At 37.9% G+C, this 23628-nt stretch overlaps 1 protein-coding gene across 1 annotated transcript; it reads right to left on the bottom strand.

Moving 5' to 3' along the window:
* Positions 1-8993: 8993 nt before the first annotated feature.
* WDR88 (WD repeat domain 88) lies at positions 8994-23620 on the bottom strand (the record flags this gene model as incomplete). The annotated part of the gene is made up of 11 exons (XM_080351658.1): positions 23498-23620; positions 22783-22893; positions 19160-19248; positions 17245-17308; positions 16613-16751; positions 15598-15727; positions 12944-13128; positions 11883-11965; positions 10397-10465; positions 9930-10022; positions 8994-9131 (listed from the first exon to the last, which is right to left on the bottom strand). Exons 1-11 carry the CDS (start codon positions 23591-23593, stop codon positions 8994-8996), a joined length of 1197 nt encoding a protein of 398 aa, XP_080207784.1. The 5' UTR covers positions 23594-23620.
* Positions 23621-23628: the final 8 nt, after the last annotated feature.

Genomic DNA, 23628 nt, shown 5'->3' with positions numbered 1-23628 from the left:
GTTCTCTGAATGGTTTATTCTTCTGGGTAGTCAAAGAACTGCAGGATGCAGAGATCTGTGTATCTTTTCAGATGGTAAAGAGTTGAGAAGTAAAAATCTTGACTTCTTTTTTTTTTTTTAATTCATTACATAAATTTTACACACTCTAGTTTCATTTATGGAATTTGCTAGAAATACCTTGGATACATGTTCTCTGGCAAAATACGATCTGCATCATCCCAATCTTCATCACACATGTGTGTGCAGTTACAGTGATGAAGGACACACAGCTCTTACACTTTAAAGGACATTCCTTCAGAAAACAAGAGAACAAACTTCAGAACTCAGCTAGTATAGATATTACTGTACAAGGACTGGGGTTGGGTTGCTTTAAAGGTATGGAAATAATAGGACGTCGGTACCCTGTTCAATCAAGATAATGCATCAATGCATATTTGTCATATAAAGATAATCCAAACAACCATGAGAAATGCTGAATACAAGAACATAACCCATATCTGAGGAAAAAAATGAGTGATTCTGTTTTAACTGATAATTACATGCAAATTGAAATACTAATTAAAAAAAAGAGTCTAGTACTGAAAATAATAGCCACTTGGGGCTGGCCAAAGAGAGCTGACTTAACATGTTATTTGACAATTTCTGTTCCTGACAATAAAGAATTACTCTAACAGAAAAGCACTATATCTATCTATCTATCTAATTCATCAGAAATAAACACACAAAGTTAATTTAATAGTTTGTATCAGACATTTTACCAAATATTAACCCAAATCCATAATAATTAGGGACACTGTAATAAACTATTTTGGGCTATGATGTTCTAGTATATTCATTCAGTGAGATGAGTCAAATGAAATTACAGGTATAAATGGTCATATTATTTGCTCTAATGATATTTTCAACCATTACATCTTGCTATCAAGGGAGAAAAAGAGAGAAAGATTTCTAATGTATACAGTATACATACTAAAAAGCACATTTGTTTAAAAAAAAACCAGAAACAAAATCTAGTCGAGCTTTCTGTCACAAAAAGCTGTAATTCAGATGACAATTTCAAAACACTTCTTGCATTAAAATATTATCAAGAGATTTTCAGAAAAACTCAGCACTCAACAGTTTCCATTGACAACAAGAGCCCAACACACACTTTGGCAGAAATACCGTGAGGGCTATTTGTGTTTAGTAGTATGTAAGTAAAGAATAATTGTAACTACTACAGCAGATAAGGACAGACCTTGTTGTTTGGATGGAACTGCACAGTTAATAGCACAGGAAAAGCTCTGCCCACACGGCTTGGGTTGATTCATCTTTTCCTCCCTTCACGATGAATCAGATTCTTTATTATCTTTTTATTGAATGAAAACCTGACTACAGCACAGTCAGTGGGAGTCTTGCCATTGGCGTCAGCGAGGTTAATTCTCAGTTATCTCACCAACTAATATTAAAAATATCCTTGTATATTTAAACCTTAATCATAGCTTAACTACAGTCTTTTGAAGGAAAGAGAAGAATGATTGCAAAAAGGAAGGACAGATGTCCCTTGTTTCAGGCGTCACCTTTCAAAAGACTCAAACCAGAGATAAGTTGCTGGCTTCCCTGTTGTTGCCGAACACATTATAACTTGCACACTGGCCCTTCCAACGCATGAAACTAAAGCTCCCACAATGACACTAGTAGTGCGTGTGTGCCTGTGCAATCTGACATCTCCAGGATTAGAAAAGCAATGTCCTGGAACCGCGCTTGTGCAGATGAACGCAGAGCAAAGCCCTCACCTGCAGGGATCGTGCTGCAGGTTCCACATGTCCCTCTGCATAGCTCCCAAATCTATACTACTCCTACGCAAAAACAAGATACAAAAATTAACTTTTATGTATACACATTTGTTAATCCACTGATACTCTATTGGAATAGAAATAGAAGGCTAGGCTGAAAATAAACTAAATTGTAATGGCTTCACCAAATTGCCAAGAGAGGCAATGTGCATTTAAAACCAAGAGAAGTGAAAACACCTTCAAGAACTTCTGAGCATGAGCCAAACGTAGCTAATGAAATAACATTTTTCAGAGTGGTCAGAGAACATCTTTGTCTTTTATCCCCTGTTCAGATGTACTTATGAGCTGGGTTGACTGGAAAACAGTGCAACACAGGTCCTAACAGGGAAGAATCTAAATTGCTCAGTGTCCATCCCTTCCGCTCTCCACTGCTGCCCTCGGTTGTGTTTTCTGTCTTTTTAGTGACACTATGGGATACAGATCTGTAAGCTCACAGGCCGGTTTTACCTCCATAGAAATCTGGACTGCAAATATCAACAGCAGAATACACAAGGGACTGATCTGGGTGGTGTGGGAAGGTCACTTTCTTCTCAATAAGCAGAACAGACAATTAAAATCTTACAAGCAATAGGTATCATTTCTGCAAACTACCTACAAATTAAGCCATCCATCCCAATATTTTCTACAAGCAGCAAAGCAATAATTGGAAAACTTCTTTGTTTTCCAATAGGCAGACTACAGTATCTCAAACAGTCGTGTGTTCCCCTCATCTCCTAAGTTCAGAGCTGACATATTACACTCCGACAAATCCTTTCATGACACATACATCACATCACATTATACAGATGTGACACCATGACACTGGACATGCCTGTCGAAGCATGACACATCACAGAGCAGCATGTCAGGAGATGGGAAAGGGCAGTCTTACAAACTGGGGTTAACAGGCAATGTGGCTTCACTCAATGTTTTCATCAAATGTCTTCACCCAAATCTTTGTGGATAACGTGCAGGCAGCAATGCCAGCTCACAGGCAAACTGGAAACTATCTTCCCCTAAGCTTATAGTCACTGCTGCAATAAATAGCCACTAAACATCTGACTGCCTCAAATATTTTCCTTCTTTAGGCAACTGTCCGTATGATAAAGACATCTCCAATATGCACATCTGCCTGCAGGAGTCACTTCACCTTTTCCTATTCACAGACACAGAGAAATGAAAAATTACATTTGATCAGGTCTGCATGTGAGTGTCCAAGACCCTGAGCTGGAAAACACCAGAGGCTGGGAGGGTATTCTGGCAAAATCTCACTGCATGTTTGCCCTGTGCCTGTGTTCTGCCCCAGCCATGGGCCATTGGCCACAGTTAGAGAGGGGACACAGGGCCAGATGCACCTTTGGTCTGATGCAATTTGAGCACAGTTCTCTTCTTATGTTAAGTGGTACTTAACATACTCAATTTCATTGAGTCAGTAGCACAGAGTCACCATGACTCTGATAAGTTCAGCTCTGGATACAATTTCACACAACAAGCTGGTTATGAAACTCCAAGGAAAATTATTAGTCACAACTGCACAGGAGCTAAAGATCTTCTGGAGCAATTCTTGCCGCTTTGAGAATTCTTTAAAATGTCAGACACTGGCTTTTTATTTCACTAGTTCACATTATTTTTATGTAAATGCTAAACTCTTATTACTTCACATGTTATTCTCCTATGGCATCTTGACCGGATCTCCGCAGCTGATTCTCAAAAACAGGTTAGTTTTGTGCTCCTAATTCAATCCTAAATCAATAATGGGCAAAAATTATGGAGTTTTGACTAGTGTCTAAGGTAAAGGATCATTAAAATATACTTACCAGGATAACTTAAATTTATTATCCTACAGCTCCTTAGAGGTTCTGTGAATGCTGTGGTTAAGTCAAATAAAGTATGCCAATATGTCATACACTTGCAGGTCAAATATTAAGTGTTCAGATTATGTCAGTTAGATACCAAAAGGGAAAACCTGCAACAGCCAAGTACAAACCTAGAATCTAAGCTGACACCTCTCAAAATGTAGTTCCTGGGCTTTAAAGAGTCACTTGCCCCCACCCAGAGCTCTATAAAGCAGAGTTATTTCAATAGTCTCCCATTTAAAAAACAAACATGTCATTAGAACACATTTTCCAGTGATGTAGCTGCTGCTAGAAAACAAGAGGAAACATTCTTTGTGAATATACAGGCAGACAGATTCCTTGTTTCCGTTGCACCTCAGTAACTTTAGCACCACTGCAATAAAGCATGAAAAGCTGCTAGAGCACAAAATTCTCTTCCAATCACATACATTAAAATGTATGATTTCAGGGATCCATTACAGCTCTAAAAATGCTGAACGCTGAATGCTCTGTGGATAAAAGGACCAGAGAACAATAGACACATGCGTGTCTATCGCATGAACCAGTCAGAGTCACATGTGAGCTCCTGTAATACACTTTTACCAAAGGTTATAGTTTATCACACTCAACTGGCAAGGATTCCCTGTCTTTACCAGGTGTTAATTTGTTCCATTTGAAGGAGGCAGTCACTATGGGAACATGTCATAAGAAATACAGTATGCATCCTTCTTTCTTACAGATTGTGGCCACTTGGTTGGGTTTGACATCAAAAAAACCCACAATTTTTTACAATTAGAAGGATTTTAAAGTATTCTCTAAATACACGTCGTAAGCTACCTATCACACTCACCTCTTCTCAGGCAATATCAATCATATATTGACATAATAATCACACACCTTCATGTAAAATGGTGCAATAGTTTGAGACAATAAAAAAGGAAAATTATCTTGACAGAAAAATACTGGCCTATAAAAGCATGTATTACATATATTTCTGTAACTAAATATAAAATAACCTGAATGGCTACAAAGCATCTTCAACAAAAAGACTAAAACAGTCCTACATATTAAATTTTCAGGAAACGCCTTTACTTAAACCCTTCAAAAGTTTTACTTTCAAGCTTATTTTCTACTCCATCAATGAGATGAAGTCAGCAAAGCCCCTTTTCCCAGAAACAGTCCAAATGCATCTGTGAACGTGCCAGCACAACTGCAGAGCCTCAGTACCAGCATGATCTAAATGCAGAAAGACCAAACTTACTGAGCAGAAAAATAAAAACAGGGCTTTAATAATATGGATTTTATCCAAAGCTTGGAGTGCTTAATACAACATTAATTAACTCCCAGCAACTCTGCGACATCAGTAAGTATTATAATAATTTCGCAGAGGCAAAAGAGACCAAAAGTTAAGAGCAGTGTGTCCGGAGCCAGACCAGAGCTGAGGAGCAAGAGCAGGTCTGTCGCTGTGCGAGGCCAGGCTGAGCAGGCTCTGTCTTGCTTGGTGTGAATCAGACAGACCACACTTGATTATATGTGTATTTTTAAATACGAAATTGCAAATACCAGTAGCGCAAGGACCAGGAGGTCTACAAGCACCACTTGCAGGTGATGACATGGTTATATACAGAGTACAACTGCTTCGTTTCACTGGTTATTGATGTGAAGGTGTAACATTTGGGTTGGGGGTGGGAGAAGGAAGCTTACTCAGATCACATTAAAAATAAAAATGCAAATATTTATGCAAAGACGGATGTTACTACCTGCTATCTGGCAAACCACATATAAGCTTTAATGCTATTGACAAATCTGTAACTACAATCTTAGTTTAGATTTAAGCGGGCTTCATCTGTCTTATTCCCACATGTAAATATAAAAGAAAAAACAAAACCAAAAAACCACACACACTCAACATGCACATCTAGCTTACGTGTTAGCGATTCGTTTAGTAGCTTTAAACTAGCTTAGAAGCTTACCTTTGTAGAATTTCACATAAGAAATACTACAGAACCTTTTTGGCGTGACAAGCATTCCGACATTTTAACAGAGGTTTGAGTTTTATCATATGCGTTAAAGCACTTCACACAATCCCATTGATGAGTGTGTTTCTTGGGTTTCTTGCTCTACCTCTCAATTTAGGGAACAAATTTACTTATAACAGAATAGCTAAAGGCCTTAATCCTGTGGAGACTTTTGAAGTCAGCTGGACTGAGTAGTCCAGTCTCCAGCTGAAGATCTGGAGACAAGAAAAAAATAGATTTGTGAGAGGCATTTTCCAGCCTCTATATGAATAAAAACCCGTGAGCGGGGTGACGGAAACGTTAAGTTCAGCTGTAGAGCCCGCAGCCGGCTGACAGCCCGGGGCACGCAAAGCGCTGCCTCAATTTCGTCGGCTTGATTTTCGTACAAATAACCGTGTTTTTGCTCCGATTTTCCCTTCCCACCTCCCGGCCCGGCCACACGGGCGGCCCCGCAGCCCCCACACGCAAAAGGCAAAGACCTTCCCCGCGCAGGCACCGCTGGGATTCGAACCCAGGATCTCCTGTTTACTAGACAGGCGCTTTAACCAACTAAGCCACGGCGCCAGGCGATAGGCTCAGCTTCCACACGGCCCCTATACAGCCTCGGTCCCCGCCCGCCCTCGCCAGCCTCCGGTAACTGCGGCCGCCGCCGCCACCCGACCCCGCTGCCAACGCGGCCCCGCGCCGCCCGGGACCGCGCCCAGAGGCCGGCAGGATGCGGCTCCGTCCCGCTCAGCTCCTGCTGAGGTTCCGACACGTAGCGGCAGCTCGAAGCGAACAGCACCTCGTGCTGCAGCCTGAACCGCCGGGGAAAGAGCGGCTGCGGCTCTACCGGGGGAACTTCTGTGCAGGGCTGTGTATTGCACACACGCGTTAGCATGTGTTTTGGCACAACACAGGTAAAGACTGAAGGAAAATACATAAACGTCAGCATTTAAAATAAAAAACAAAACGTTCAGGCAAAATTGCTTACAGGTAGGCTCCAGTCCTGCCTTACGCCACAGTGTCTCGACAGCCCAAGGCTCACAGCAAGAGATTCCAAGAGAAGATGTGGCCTCAATCACCTGCTGTAATCATCCATAATGATGCAAAAATTAAACCACAATATGCGTATGCACACACTGCTTATGCGCTTTATGATCTCCGCACTCTTGTAACACTGGAGTGCCTGACCAAACACACATACGTTCCTACAAACTAAATAATCAGAAAAAAGTGGTTTGAGTTGTTTCCTACAGAGCTAATTAGAATTCTTCACACGAAGTTGACGCTGCCACCAGGAAAACACCTTCCCTCAGAGCCCCAGCCCTTCAGCCCGTTATCTGTGCAGGGCAGTGCAAGATGCGCCACCACAAGAACTGGGTGGCGGTACCATGAGCAATAAGCCAGGAACCAAGGTGCAGCCTGGTCCACAGCCCAGGTCAGCAGGGAAGGACCATCTCTGTACACAGGCCTGGAGCCCAATCAGAATCTGCAAAGCACAGAGATTGCTTTGGCAATTTAACAGGTGTTTAAAGCATATTTACAGCCAGATTATAGAGGTTACTCCTCAGGTAATTCCTACAGAAGAGCAGCCACACTGACTTGCTCTAAAACAGTCTTACAACTTTTTCATCAAGAAAGTACCCGGGATTGAGTGAATTAGCCAAACTACAGGGGTGCAAGAGCCAGAAAAAATGCAGATAAATCTCCCCTCTTATGAATTGTAATTATCAAATTCTCCACAAAACCAACACTGCACACAAGCATGCACATACTGCTATAGGTGAGAGCAGTTCAGGGCTGGAGATGAGCTCACTCATGAGGCACCCAAGTACTAACCAGGTAATGGACACATAACAGCAAAGAGTAATAAAACTTACTGATTTTATTGAAACCAGAACGTAAGGATTCATTTTTCCTTTGTTTTTCTCAATTTGGGGAACAGAATGAAATTCATTCAAAAGAAAATGTTCAACCTGTTCACATTACTAATGCAAAACGAACCAAGCCTCAATAGAGCAACTGCTTCTTTTTTTCCCTGTTTCAACAGAAAAAAAATGTAGCTCTGATTTTACCAACTGAAAAGGGTAAAGAACAGAACAAAGAACACTTTCAATTCTAATACAACAATTATTCCAGGACTAACCTTTTCTAACATACATAAATTAGTTCAGTACTACTAACTAAAGCCAAACTAATTTAGCAATAAAACATGCACATTCTGAAAACACACACACAAAAAACCCCATCACACATATAAGGAGCATAGACACAGCGTTTTCTTTTAGCCTCTGTAACAAAACAATATTTAATTAAGGAGTACAGAGGGAAAAAAGAATGGTGGAAAATAATACAATTTATAATCTAATATTTATTCGAAGCCATACATCTGTACAAAACATACTATCCCCTAGAAATACTTTTCATTTAACCTTGGATTCAAGTGTAATTATTGCTACGCAAATCAAACAAGGCAGATGGGGTGAGGGGAAGAAATCTACCTCCTTAGATTTCTTTGTATTCCACAGCTTAACTGCATTCCAGGCTGTCACATCCCCAGTTCCAACCATTCTCCCCACTTGAAGTTTCCTTTTAGAAAAAAATGCTGAAACCACTATTTTGGGTATAAGGCTTCCAAACATTTTGAAACATTTCATCTTTCACTAACTGATACTCTCACATATACTGAATAGATACAATCCTCTTGGGATTGCTCCTATGAAAGGGCAGAATACGCAGCTCCTTGCTGAGGGCAGCCTTTATTGCACAGAACTCAGTGGTGCTGCACCACGTCAGACATGAACCATTAACTTACTCTCAATGCCTGAAAGCTCCTTTACAACATTTTTATAAGGGATACGGCAGCAAGTTAGAAAAAAGGTCATGGTCTTATTCATGGTTCTACTCAAAAAACTCTTTCTGCTGTACGCTGATGGCAAAGATTCTTTCTTTCTTTGCCCTAGTAAAGAGGAATGGTTTATCTAAAGAATGGAAGGAAACCTGTCAATAATTTACATATCCACACATTTTCTTTAGTAAATTGAACTTGGAACTAGTATATTCACTTTAAATTGTTTAAAATTTTCCAAAGGACAACAAGTAGTTTTATTCGCTAGTACCATGCAGCATAAATAAGATTTCTGCTCCTGGGGATTTTATTCTTTATCTCATACATCATGGCTATTTAATGGATTAGCACAATGTATTTTATTATTCTTCATAAAGAACACTAAGTTAGAGCCAGATTACAGGAAAGTCTTAGCTTTATACATGTATTACATAAAGATATACAGACACTCCATTTATACTTAAATGTGCCGACATCCCAAGACTGCTACACTAATTTAAACATCAGGAGAAACGGAAGGTGGGAATGGCAAAGTTTCTCCCAGTGGAGAAGACAGACGACAGAACACGCACTTGGATGTAATTTCAGAGTCGCTACACTGCAGGCATAAGAAAGGTTTTTCACATTCTTCACACTGGTGTAAATATAGCAAAAAATGGCACTTCAGTGACAGGTGTGCATTACTTCATTCATGAAGGTACAGCTCTATACACACACGTATATCTAGGCCTGATTTTTGAGATGCACTGACTGTGTACAGCTGTCGTAAACTTGACACAGAGAGTGCTGCTCAAAAGTCATTCCTGTGTTGGAGGGTTTTTCCTGAATAAAGCCATATTTTATGTGAACCCTGATATTACTTTTTTCAACTAATACAGTATCATATTTTACTTTGTGAATGGCTTAATAGGTATCCAGTTTTTAGCGGTTGTCTTGGTGGTTACCACTAGGAGGCTTGGGGCTTTTTTTTGTTTCCTTTTTTTCTAACCTGACCTATTTATAATTTATGTTTTAAAAATCAGAATACATACAATCTCAGATTTAAAAAGACACTCCTTACAATTCATATAGGCTGATCTATGTCCAGGAGCACATGCATTGGTTTAGTAACACTCCTATATAAGTGGCCAATTACTCCACAGAGCACCAGGTGTAGAAAACCCAAGTAAGTTTATTTTTTAAAAGTATGCATATGTGGCTGTGTTTTCTAAAACCAAAAAAGAAGTACCTGCATATGAAAATTTATGTCCTTACCAAAATAATTTTTTTAAAGTACTGTTATTACTACATCCTACCCCCCCCTAAATGATCTGACAATTTAACACAATCAAATTGTGTTTTCAGTCTAGAAATCTGACAGCTTTCCTCTAGCACTCAAATTTATTTCTGAGTAAAATATGAGGTGTGGCTAAAAAAACCAAAGTGACAGCACCTGAGCAATTTTTGAGCCTCTTGCTTTTCTTGTGTCTATCACTGAAGGAATATGATTCATCTTCTCAATATTCCACAATCTCAAAGTAGAATCCTGAGAAAAAGATGAATTATTTTGATGTATTTGCATATTACCAGAAGAGTAACTTATATATAATTTCCGTAAGGATGAAATCTCATCTCATCAGATGAGTGCTACACTCTCTCACATTTAAATACCATCGTGTCTTTGGAAACAATCTTTAACAATCTTAAACTGCCTGCACATTGTAAGATAACCAAAATTAAACATACTTATCAATTTCTTTTAAGGTTTTTCTGTAATTACTTGAGGTAAACACTGATTACAATTTATGAGCAACTTTATCATTGTTAAACTTCATTTTTAAAAAAGCTGAAAAAGAGGGACAAAATCTTCACGTCCATATATAAGATACTCTGGAAAGCACATCAGGAGTTAGTGATTACCTTTGAGGCTGAAAGAATCCATTTCTTGTTTTTGCTGATCGCAACATCTGTTACCCAGTCCCAATGGCCCTACAGTAATGCAAAATTTAACTATAACACAAGGAAAAAAACTTTATTATTTTTATTATAATAAAACCAATCATTTGTACTATAAATCCATTTTGAAATGCAGTGAGACAGTTCTTATCTAGACTGCCTCATGTCCAGTCAAGAAAAAAAATGTTGCTTTGAAGTTCATACTTTCTTACATATACCTGAAAAGAACGGCTGTTACAGTCTCTGGTAAGCAGACCACCAGTTAGAGCCCTCAGAAGAAAGACAACTATACACTTACCATGGGTTTAAGCTCCATTTAAGCACAGGTCTTTCCTATTTTTTAAACAATTTAATAAAGGACTGTAAAAAAACTTGAGGCTGTTTATCACATGATAATGAAGGCAAGAGCTGTGGGAACAGACAGTGGTCTCCTCCCATGTTAAGGGAAGGAAACGAGTTCTGAAAGCCGGCCAAGGTGCACAGCTGTATGGGATATCCTCCTGCTGACAACAGCAGCACAGCTGAGTGGAGGTTAAGAACAGAAACAGGTTAAAATCTAAAATTAATTACTAAATTATTTACTCCAGCTAGGAAGGTTATTCAAACAAAATTGGTAGTAACAGATAAAGTTCCTAGAGTTTAGGAAGGCATGGTGTCATTTTGATAGACAAATGCCACACCTGAGAAATACGATAAAAAAGATGAACATGTACTTTTCCAGCACCAAGAAGTAGTCAAACGTGCATACATAAACCATAGGGTTTGTAGCAGAATATTTAAAACATGTTTTTAAATTTAATTATAAGCCCAGAGTATAATTATACCAAGCACAAATACTAAATGGGAATTCTCCATAGTTACAAAGATATTAGCTTTTAAACAGATGCCTTCTTTTTTATGGGAAACTGAGTTACAGGCAGGGCTATGAACTGGGAAATTTGCAGTGGTTGTATTCTGTGAAGCACTGATGCTGGTGGAGAACACATACTGTTACTGCTTAACAGATTTAATCAATACAGTTCCAATTATGGAGGGCAGGCGAGTTTACACTCAAGGTAATGGGTGTGAGGCACAAGCTTCTGAGCTCTCTCACATGCTATCTTGAACGTGACAGCAGCTGAAAGATATTTTTAAGCCCAAGGTTTAGAACGAAAGTAGTCTTTTCTAAGATCTTCCAGATGGGTTTGTTCATAATGAGCTTGTTCATAAGAAGAGAAACGTAACAGCTTATTAACAACTAACTTGACAAAGGTAATATCTTTGTAGCTAATTGTGTAAGAATATAAGTGTTGTAGGAAATTAAATCACACAAATGCAGGAGATATTCCTGCCTGTATCTAAAGAGGATGGGCAAGGGAATTTGTCAGATAATGAAATATACAATGCTTTTAAACCAGCAATACGTTTTGCACTTTCTCATCAAACTAGTGACCAAATAAGAGCTCAGTACCTTTAAGCTTAGCTTTTTATAGCCTGCATCTGTATCCCATATAGCTATAGTTTTGTCATATCCTCCAGACACGACAAGCGATGCTGAAATGTAAAATCAGAATGCTGTATTTTATCTTTGCTTTGTCATACAGACTAATAAAAGAGGGTACTTCTAACAGTGAGTCAGACTGTATAAGAGAATTTAAATAATGAGATATTAGTCATGCTTTAACAAGATAGTAGAAGTTCCTTTTGGCTACTTGTTCTTAATTTTGTAAATATTGATACATAAGTTTAGCAAACACAACTGAGTGGAAAAAATATATTAAAATTTTGTTTACTCAGAAAATTAAAGAGAGAACTTGTTGAAAGATACCTTCAGAATTGTTAGGTCAAATGTGAATAAAAACAAAAAAGTTGAGGTTAGTGTGGAAAGCATGCTTTCAGATTCCAATATTCATAAGCCTATCCACATTTGCATGTCTTCAAGCCACAGGTAGGTTTTTCCCCCCAGAGCTGCTATTTATTCATTTGAGTTGCCTCATTAGGCTACTAATCACAAATATCAGGAACTCTGAGCATGGTAGTTTATGTGCTCCATCAGTGTAGCTGAGAAAATCCATAAAGTTTTTCAGAAGTACAGTGTTGCATGTGTTGCTTGAGCTGTGAAGTAACATTACTTTCGGGGGGTAATACCAAAGACAGACACATTTTCCTAATTAATACAGGTCAGTACAGTATTTACTTATCATATTTTTCAGCTAACTAATATCAGGAGAATATCCACAAGTGCTAAGTTTCTATTGTAACAAATATTTGTGGTTCTACTCCACTATTATTTTTTTATTATATCTCTTGATGGGTATATCAATGAAGCAAGTGTCCCAGTTGCCTGGTTAAGACAGAATACAGACCATCAACTTCAATTTACATGAACATCATTTTCTCATAATTAAACATATTATCTTGGAAATAATGAACTAATTACCTACATGATCAGAGTGATCACTCATGGTTAACCTGAGATGTCCCATACATAAGTGCTGAGATATAACATGCACTAGTATTAAGATAACTCACCATCTTGGCTAAAAAGGCAGGAACTTACAGAACCCTCATGTCCTTGGTTCAAGGAAATGGGTTCATGACACTGAAATTCTCCTGCTTTTATATCCCATACTTTTAAGCTTTTGTCCCAGGATGCTGTGCACAAGTAATGACCATCAGAGGTAAAGCAGCAATCTGAGATAGCATTGCTGTGTCCCCTGAAACACAATTGAAGAACATGGGAAGAGTGAGCTTTCGTAACCCCTACAAATCTCCACAGAGCCTCCCGCAGCACCGAGCACCCTGTCTGCATACCGTAAAGCATCATAAGCATGTTCTGAATTTTGACCATATGAACAGTTCTGTAAAGTCTCTGGAGCTGCTTACAACCTCACAGCCAAGCCGGGCTTATACCCCTTATTGGAGCAGGTCATTGTGCAGGACTGAACCCTAGAGCTGCTAAGTGACTGGCTATTTTTTTTTAATGTAGCTTAACAAGAAATCTTTCAGCAGCTACAATACAGCCACATTTTACTAAACTACCAACAAAAAAGCCACTCATTTTTCATTAAATAAATAGCATGCATCTATCTTTACCTGCAAATGTCAACTCAAACATTCAGAGGAAAAAGCTTAAACAATTCTAAACTAAAGTCTAATTTTGGAAGCAGTGGTACCCATCAGAAAATAAATCTGGATGTTCCAGAACTGGGTGAGGACTCTGGTGCTTGCTGAAATCCACAGCGGGAAAAGGATTACGAGCATCTCTTACAGGAAACAATGCTGTAGACGCTCCAATTTAAAAGAAACATTACAATGTTGCAGATTGAATTTCCCATCCAAAGTAATTCCTAATCCTTCAAATACAATTTTATTACAGTGTTTAAAGGCAGACTCTCTCTCTGATTATTGTTTTAAGAATTCAAAGCTAGATTGGTTGAGTTTATTTAAAGCAACTGATATTTTAATGGTTGATTTGACATCTCTATTGTTGCATACTTCCTTCTTAAAATGATAACAATATCCTAAATTGACATAATGTTTTTACTGTATTACTGACTTCAGTGAGAGATATGAGAGTTTAGCATGTGAAGGCCCAGGAGATCATGCTGAGCAAGGCTTCTGGCATTGGCACAACCTTCTCCAAAAGCATATAAGGGAAAATGATCTGGAAAAAGGATCTCTGCACTCAGAGAGTGGCCATAATTGGTTCACTGTGAAGATGAAAGTACATAATGAGCTGGGGCCCACAGCATCTGCCCTGAATCCAGTCCTATTTCATATTTCCATTAACGATGTAGATAATGAGGTAAAGAGTACAGATACAAAACTAAGCCAAAGACAGTGTGCAATTATACAAGGGAGAAGATTAAAATCCAAAATTATCTTCACAAATTGAAGAAAATACCAAGAAAATAAAAGGGTTATAACAGTCTGTATAGGAAACAATGCTGTTGTCACTGCAGTTTGTAGGAGTCTTACAGGGTTCAATCAATGATCTAATAAGCAATCTGCCCGATCAGTTCAATTTTGTCAAGTGTGACATTTTGTAGTAGCATATAAATAAATAATCTATTGCACAGATAAGGGGTGGGAACAATGAACTATATCACAGTTCTGCAAAAAAGGATGCAAAAAATACTGACTCCTGTCAAGAAAGAGTAAATCTCAAGCCAGGATGTATGAACAGAGGCAGATCCACAGAGAAGCATGTGGTAATAATTTGTTTCTATTTGTTGCCAGTTAGGAGGAACACTGTTCACATTATAGAGCCATATAATGCAAGAACAATGTGAACAAATTGGAAAGATCAACAAGAAGAATGGTCAGTAAAATAGGAAATAATAATTAAACATTAAAAGAATAAGGGTAGTTTAAACTACTGAAAAGATGACTCGGCAGATACAACTGAAGTTCCTAGATATATAAAAACATGTAGAAGAAAACAAGGGAATAATCTGATCTCCATGTCTGAAGTGGATCTAAACAGAAAAATGAGCTTAAGCTGCAGCCAAAACTTAGGAAAATCTTTCTAATGATTAACACAGTGAGGCAACGGAACAGATTGTTTGCAAGTCTTTGAGGTCTTCGCTGCAGCTCATTAGGAGGAGAGTAGATCATTCTGTGGTTGCTCTGAGGCCCATGAATTTTATGAAGGGTGATCTGGTTGCAGTGCAAAACCTCATTATCACAAAATATTCTGGAAGAACCTGAGATTAATTATCAATTCCCAATATCTAGATATATTTTCTCCTTTTCCTCTGTATTATTTTGCTTCACTCCATAATGTTTTTAAAGACTTCACTACTCTAAGTAATATTTTATGTCCTCATTCATCAATGATTATACATTTTTCCTAATTAGAAGAAATTAGAATCAGAAGTTTACACTGCAGTACCATATTGCATATGCTATCTTCTGCCTCTATATATACCCAAGAAACTAGAAGCTCTAAAAAATAGCACCAGAAATGCTTACAGTAATCAAAATACATTTATTCAATTATTTACAGCAGGAAGCTTGAGCGGACCATTTTATTCACACTTTCTATATATGTTATTTGCTTGTGTATTACTTAAACAATTATTATTAGTTTTCTCTAGTACAAATATTAGCATAAATCTTACTGATAATTGTGAAAGATGCAAATAATGCCACGGATAATTAACTATAGGATTGTTTCTTACTCATTAATTGTAACTGAGGTGGATCGTGTTATCATATCCCATAGCTTTATGGACTTATCGTATGATACTGAAGTCACTCTTTGGTTATCAGGGTCAAAACAACATCTTGTGATTGTACTTTTGTGATGACCTATAGAAAAAACATCACATTAAACTACTCATTATTTTGAATAATTACATCTGGACCTCAGAACACAGGTCTGAAAGGCAGAACTACCCACAGCACCTTTGCATCAGTCTATTTCCAAACCACCACAGTTTCAAACTTTCTGTTTCACTGGCCAGGACACCTCCTCACCTGCCTCTTGATGAGAGGCCCCAGAGTTACTGCAGATAGTAGGAAATACAAACCTGTACCCAGGTATTCAACATATGACAATGGAAATACACATCCTGCCCTGTAGTAACTTATTTCTCTGCTTCATTCCTGGAAACAAGTTAAGAAGTGCGGCCCCATAATTCCAATGACAGTTAACTGCTCAGGCTCTTGGGGAGCACTTAATCAAGTAATTATACTTTGAGAATGCAAATAGGTCCATTAAAATAATGTAAACAAGTATGAAGTATGTCCTGACAGTGTCACCTAACAGAGACAGTTCTTTTTATTTTTAAATCCAAATGATTTTAACATCAGGTTCTGATTCACAGTAATACTGTTACCATATGGTAATTTAACATTTCTAAAACTCCTCATATATTTTGAAGTTGATTCTGCAGGGATGGCAAACTCCCTAAGCAGCAATCCTGAGTGGCAGCCTCACGGAACTGAGGGCTCACTAGTGAAATCACCTTCAAAAAAGAATTATTGTTGGTCTAATTTTGGCCCATTATCTCCTTTTTACAAACCTATTCTGAAAAATACTGGGTTCAATGTCTTACAGATAAGTTTATTTTGCCTTTCTCGACTAAGGACTTTTGAACTGAACTGAATTAATTATCTCCATTTTTGTAAGAAATAAAAATAAACAAAACCTCAAGAGATGCATAAACAAGATGTAAAAGTTGAAAGTCTTACCTGGGATGCGTGCCACTACTGTTGCACTCATTGTATCAAAAACGTATATGGTATTTCCTTTGTCTGAACCAGAAACCACATATCTAGCATCACAAGAAATATTACATGAAGTTACAATGCCTTCATGTTCTACTGTCCACTAAAGAGAAAACAGAAGGTTTTACAAACATGCTGGAGAGTTAGAGAGAGTTTTACAGCAGATGCTCTATAATCTGCAAGCAGATTCAGAAAGAAGGCTTTTGATTCCACTTTGCTTTGGTAAAAGCTGATAGATGTCTTTATATCAATTTTTTCTACTTCTGCATTAGCAATAAATTTAAAATTAGACAAGGCCACTCTGTTCAGATCTTAATACGTTACTTTAATCAATCTTAAATGTATCTTCTGAGACAGGTTATTATTGTCATACCTATTTGTATCTGAAATAACTGAGACACGTTCATCAAGAGACTGACCCAAGATGAAGTAATTATCAGTACCAAAACCACGACTAAAAATCAAGTCTGCCTACCCTAACTATATTATATTGTGCTAACAGAGAATGTTGTGTGTTGTTATTTACCAATAACAAAGCAATACATCTGAATTTTACAGTTGTACCTTCTGCAAGATGCATTCAAAAGGATACATACAAGCATTTTTCCTGTTTCCATATCCCAAGCCTTGACTGTTTTATCATATGACGAAGTTACCACCCTAAAAATGATGTTAATGAAAACAGCAATGAATGTTTTAACTTATAAGAAGGTATTTTTAAAAATAAATAACAGCATTTAATTCTGACAATTATTTTACATCCTCACACCCACTAGTTTAAAATTGATATGAATATTTAAAGGCTACAGCAAAAATTATTGCACAGCTTAGTTGAAAAAAGGATTATTTATATTTCAGATAGAAATTAATAATAAAAGTCATGAATGTAATTTCCAGTGCAAGCAGTCAACTCAATTTCATTTCATCTGTTACAATATACTTAATTATTTCTAACATTAGAATAATTTTAAAGCCATTATGATGTCTTTTCTTTAATTAATGTGAAGTGTTCTGGTCAGTAGGTTTTTTGATTTTCAGTGGTTATGTTGCTGGGTAACTCTTTACCACAAACGCTGCTGTGCACAAACACAAAACCACATTAGACAACAAAGCTATTCAGTAGAGTTTACTAAAACTGGCATGTTTCCACTAAATGTGAGGTCAAAAACTTTTCCCTCACACAGTTTTATTAAAATATTTCAAATATCTAAAATAATATGTCTATTGAATGTTACTGGATGTAACAAGTGTTTATACTACCATTATGGTTTTTTATTTTGATAAAGTTCATAAACCACCACTTTTATACATTTTGCCCAAGCAACTCGATGCATTAACATTGTAGCAACTAAAATTGAAATTATGCTATTAAAATATTTTTATTTTCTCCACATGTGTATTCTTCCTGCCACCAACACAATCTCCGCTCCTAAGCAGAAACATGTAATGCAAAAGACCACATGAAGTTTATGAACTAGTAGCATTTTTGACTGGAAAGTTCTTTCCAGGGCTACACACAATGGCATTTTAGTTACTGTTTAGTAATTTTCAAAAATATACACAATTGCCATAGGCAACATAGCCTGTGTACCACTCAGTGATCAAAAAACTGATCAGTCAACTCCACAATCTGATAAAAATTGATTGAAACTATGACTTAATGATAAAATGTACCAGACATAGTGTCCCAGGAGGCACTGCATGACCTACTTAACCAAATGTTAATATACGCTGCAGCTGTTTTAATTATTATGTCCTCAGATTGACACCGGATTAAGATGCATTTCTTCTTTAATTGACAAGACAGGCTTAATGGAAAGGCTATAGAATATTAATAAACAATACAGACAGAAGGAACTTCTATGAAGGTATAAATTCCACTGACAGATGAACCCCTGAACCTTGGCTAATTCATTGTTGTTCTTTTATACAAGTGATACATATCTGTATACCTCTTTTGGAACATAAGGCAAAGATGGACTTCCAGCCCCATATAACTCAGAAACAGAATTAGACAAGTCCTTTGCCCTAATAGAGGCCATAATCTATCAATCAGACTACTCCAACGTGCATTTAAGACAATAAAATTCAGAAGACATCATATGCAAACCAGAAAAGATTTAAGAGCTCCTGTACAAATTGTAGGTGAGAACAAGTTGAGATTTATGGTGGTTTATGTGGATAAAGGGGTCAGGCAGTAAACAGTCTGGAGAGCAGGAATGAAAGTGCAAGGATGGAGAGAAGTAGGAGGAACATATGGAGGCAGGGAAATGTAAGACAAAATGATAACAGAATGACTTAGAATGGAGCACAAAAGAGCACAAAAGCACAAACTTCAAAAAGGAGTTTGGCTCTGATGTAGTACAAGTTAGGAAACCACAGGAAGGACTGAAGAAGTAACTTATTTGTTCTAAATTCCGTACTGTTTCCGCAGGCACTGAAATTGAACCGTGAAATCACAAAAACCATCACCTTTTTTTGTTTTAATAGATTAAGACAGAAAATTATCACCTTCTGTCATCAGGAGTCAAGTTGCACTCAGAAATTGGGGCAATGTGTGCTTCTTCAAGAACTCGAATAGGAAAACATTCCTCAACATCCTTGAATAAAACCAAATGAGTTTGATTAGGAAGTACTTTGCTAAATTGTAAAAACATACAAAGCATCACAAAATAAGGGAAAACAAAACTTGTTAAATCAGTCAACTTAGTCTTACTTTACTCTTAAAATCTCAGACTCTCTATTCCTTCTTTTAATTTCAGGACTGACTGAAACAGAGTTCCTTCATCTATCACACCCAGACTTCTATTTTATCTCCTTCTCATCATAATGGTTTTCACCAAAAATTTCTTGGAAAGAGTTCTCCTTAGACTCTCACATCCATGTCCACACCTAACACCTGGCAAGGCTTTCTTAGTGAACTAATGTATGGTTTTCCATTTTCATTCACATAGTTAAAACTCAAAATCTCAAGACCACCCCTGCATCAACTGTTGCAACATCATTTTCTTCACAGAGTCTCCCCTGCTTGTATCCATGTGCAATGCTTCCACAGATTTCCTTCTACTGCCTGTATTATGCCATTCCCTGTTTGCGTTCCTTCACGGATTCCTCGTTCCCAACCAAACACAAGCCTCTTGTCTTCAAATACAAAGTTCTTTGTGATTTTTCCTCAGACATCATCTCCCTTCTGCCCTACCTTTGATGCCAGCCTTTGTCACTCAGTTGTCGCATTTGCAAACTTTATGAGTTCCCCTTTGCTGTCCTTCATGTTTTGAAGGAGGCGCCTATAAATAACTAGAAATCTCTCTCATAATACAAAATCCTATTTAAATGTCTGCTTTGTGATTCCTAAAACAGCAATCAACAGATTGCTGAAGTGATGAGATGATGACCCATACTGCATTACTGGTTCATTTAGCATAGAATCAGTTGGAAAAGACTTGGAGGATCATCTAAGTCCAACCATTTAGCTAACACTGCCAAGCCCACCTCTAAACCATGTTCCTAAGAATCTCATCTACACGTCTTTTAAACACCTCAACCGCTTTCCTCGGCAGCCTGTTCCAGTGCTTCACTACCCTTTCAGTGAAATTTTTCCTAATATTGAATCTAAACATCTCCTGGTGCAAACTGTGGCAGTTCTATTTCCTCATCATCTTCTATCTACTTAGTCTGTTACAGAGATTTTAAGTGATTTCAGAAAGGCACTATCTTTTTGTCACATGTGTATAATGTCCGAAGCATACTGGTCTAACCCATGAGTGAAGCCCTAAAGATCTTAAGCAATAAAATAAAAATACAGACTTTTACAAATGGATCGTGGTGCCAACTGTAAACATCAAATCAAAATAAAACAGGAGGACTGCTGACATGCAGAGTAACTCACAGACCAAAGTACCACAGGATCAGTCATCATACCTTCATCTAGGTAGATAATCTTCTATTTCCATGATTAACACAATTATTTCAATTAGATTTTTGTTTGCGTAAGTAAGTACCAAGAGGTTTCAGAATCAGTCTGGAAGCGGGAAATATCAACACCATTTATTGTGTATGTGTTTGTTCATTTCTCTTCAAAATGAGATCAAAATCTGCACCTTTGATTACTATTCTCCTTTTAAACATCAAGTGTCCAGTGTCAGATCTAGAGCCGCTTCCTCGCAAGGACTTCCACTTAAAGGAGCTTTCCTGCTAACCCATAACAGACAAAATTGGATGGACGGTAAATTAATTTTTCACTTTTTCACATATTTTCTGAATGTGTGTCAATGCATTACAGACGTAACAACTGACACTACAACCATTAGGAATGTCTCTAAGACCAAAGGAAAAACAGATATATCAAAGTTACCATGTGCTCTTGTTCTATTATTCTGAGTCAAAAAAGCCTTGCAGTCACAGCCGCCCTTCTAGATTGATCTCATCTTTGTGGTGCGCCCTATTAATCTTTGTTTTCCAAAAGATGTGTGGACTATCAGTGAGATACTGTCTGTTCTCAAGAGGAACTTCAAATGCTTTCTCAGTGCACTTGATCATTTGATTTCTACTCTTTCAAAGGAAAAAAAAAACAAACCGAAAACTCCAAAGTGAAATTGTCAGGGCTGACATACCCCCTCCCCCCAACCAAGTCCTTCACACTCTCCTAAATTCTAATCGCTTCAGTTTTTCCTGGAGAGGGGGAAATTAGGCTTGTCCAGACAAAATTAAGCTTATCAAAATAAATGAACGTCATTTTGCCTATAGATTGCTATCAGAAACTTCCTAATACTCAGGCAAACACTTTTAGACATTGTTAAAAGTATTGATCAACAACTGTTGAATGAATCTTTCTTAGATTAAAATTATACAGATCACATTTATTAGACAGATTGATCCTTCCACACTTCAAGCAAGTGGCACATTAGAGCCTTTCCAGCAAAAAGAACATTCGTGGATCTACTGTGCTTAAAAATATAATGGATTATCTTCTTTCTTTTGGGTCTCGATTTCAATTTATTTACATCTAGGACAGCTGAATAACATTTTGCTAAAGATAGAAAAATACAAGTTGCAGCTCTGAGTTCAGACAAAGCAGGAATGTTTGGAACTGTCAATCTGACAGTTATTAAACTGTAAATGTCATGACTAACGCATCAAGATACACTTATTTTTATCTACAATATTTGCTTAAGAACTCCACATTTATTTACTTAGGAATCGATCATTAAAATATGGGATTTTTTTCATTCTGGACTTCCTGATTCCTTGGATCCAGCCACTGACATCTCTTTGATACTATAATGGTGCTAACTTGAAAATTGCCTGGACTTCTTACACTTTTGGGGTTCTTGATTTTTTTTCAGTATGTCTAGATTATGGCAGAAAGCCTGTTTCATCTGTATTCCTATCATATTATTGGTAACTCTTTACCAATTCTTGAAGCAAGTCATGACTGTGCAATATAAGCCAGATCTGAATGCCTGCAATCAATTTACCACAGCTACATTGCCATTTACTTGCATAAAATGCAAGGGCTGACACAACTGTATGTCCCCAAGATATCTTTTAGACTAAATTTAGGTTTGGTCACCCAGGATCTGTACAATTCCCACATTCAGATCTCACCATTGCCCTGTCCAGGGTGGCTGGAATTTTAGGGAAACCTCAGCTAACTACATAAAACTCGGAGGAGCAAGAAAATAAAGGGTGCAAATGAAGATTTAAACAAAAGGAAAAAGCAAGCGACAAGTAAGAAAACACCACAGCCACGCTGCTAACAACTGTGTGATCCCTAACTTCTGCTTCTCCTCTACAAAAAGCCACATACATAAACAACTCAGGAAAAGGAACTTTCAGCAGAAAACCAGTAGCTTTGTCTATTAACTTACAGTTTTAAAATATTAATAAACTAGAGCTCTGATTCAGTGCATGCTACATATGCTTACAAGAGTCATGCTTTAATGTCAAAGAATAGCTGTTTTACTATTTATCTGTGACTGCAAAATCATTTACAGTTGCTATTTTTAAACTTCAGTAACGTATCTTCAGAAGACTCCTTGATGATTCAGTCTTCAGGCCTGTATAACATTCCTTGCTTGATTTCAGCTTTAAGATTTTTTTTATTATTTGTTGTTTCTGCATTCATAACATACCCAGAGCTTCACTGTTCTATCATGAGAGCATGAAAGTATTTTTGTGTCTTCAAAGCAAAAATGGCAGGAGCTCACTGTATCACTGTGTCCTCTCAGAATTTTAAAATGGATCTGTAAAGGAACAGAGAGAACTTTAGAAATACTTTCCCTTGAAATTAATTTTGACAGCTTAGTCCACGAGGGGGAGCATGAAAGCAAGAACCAAAGAATATTTTAATGTTCCACTTGTCTTGAGTTCACATCCTCTCCTTGGTAACAGCCCAGAGAAGAATTACCGAATCTGGTTAAGAAAGGTTGATGGACGTGGATTTTGGTTTTTTTCTGGAAGGGAAATAAGCTCTTTTTGGTTTGGTTTCCAAATCTTTCTTCCTGTCATGAAAGGTAATATTTAAGTCTCACAAGCCTGTCAAACACTTGTTTCCTTGACTCTGGGGCACCAAAGGGCAGCACATCAAGCTCTCACACATTTTAGCAAAGACCACAGAAAAATTTGTCAAGAGATAGTTTGAAAAGGCTTTTCTTCAGACATTTGGGAGTTTCCTCATGACTTGCCAGCACGTGTTTGTGTGAACAGAACTAACAAAAACCAACCAAACAAACACACACCTGCCATGAGCACTGACAACATGTAAAGCAACACACAGCTCTCCAAGCCTCAGCAGCCCCGACCACCCCCGGGCACGGAGCCCGGCCTGCCCCGGCCCTCCCGGCCTACCTGCGCCGCCGGCTCCTGGCCGCCCCAGCGCCCCTGTGCCGGGAACGGCAATGGCCCCGGCCCCGGGGGCTCGTCTCGGCCACTCCCCGCCGCCATCACCTCCCTCAGGCGGCAGCGGCCGCGGCCCCGCG

This window comes from Nesoenas mayeri (assembly GCF_963082525.1).
Source record: "Nesoenas mayeri genome assembly, chromosome: 12".
NCBI lineage: Eukaryota > Metazoa > Chordata > Aves > Columbiformes > Columbidae > Nesoenas > Nesoenas mayeri.
The sequence above is the reverse complement of the archived record's forward strand: the minus strand, read 5'-3'. Positions and strand labels throughout refer to the sequence as shown.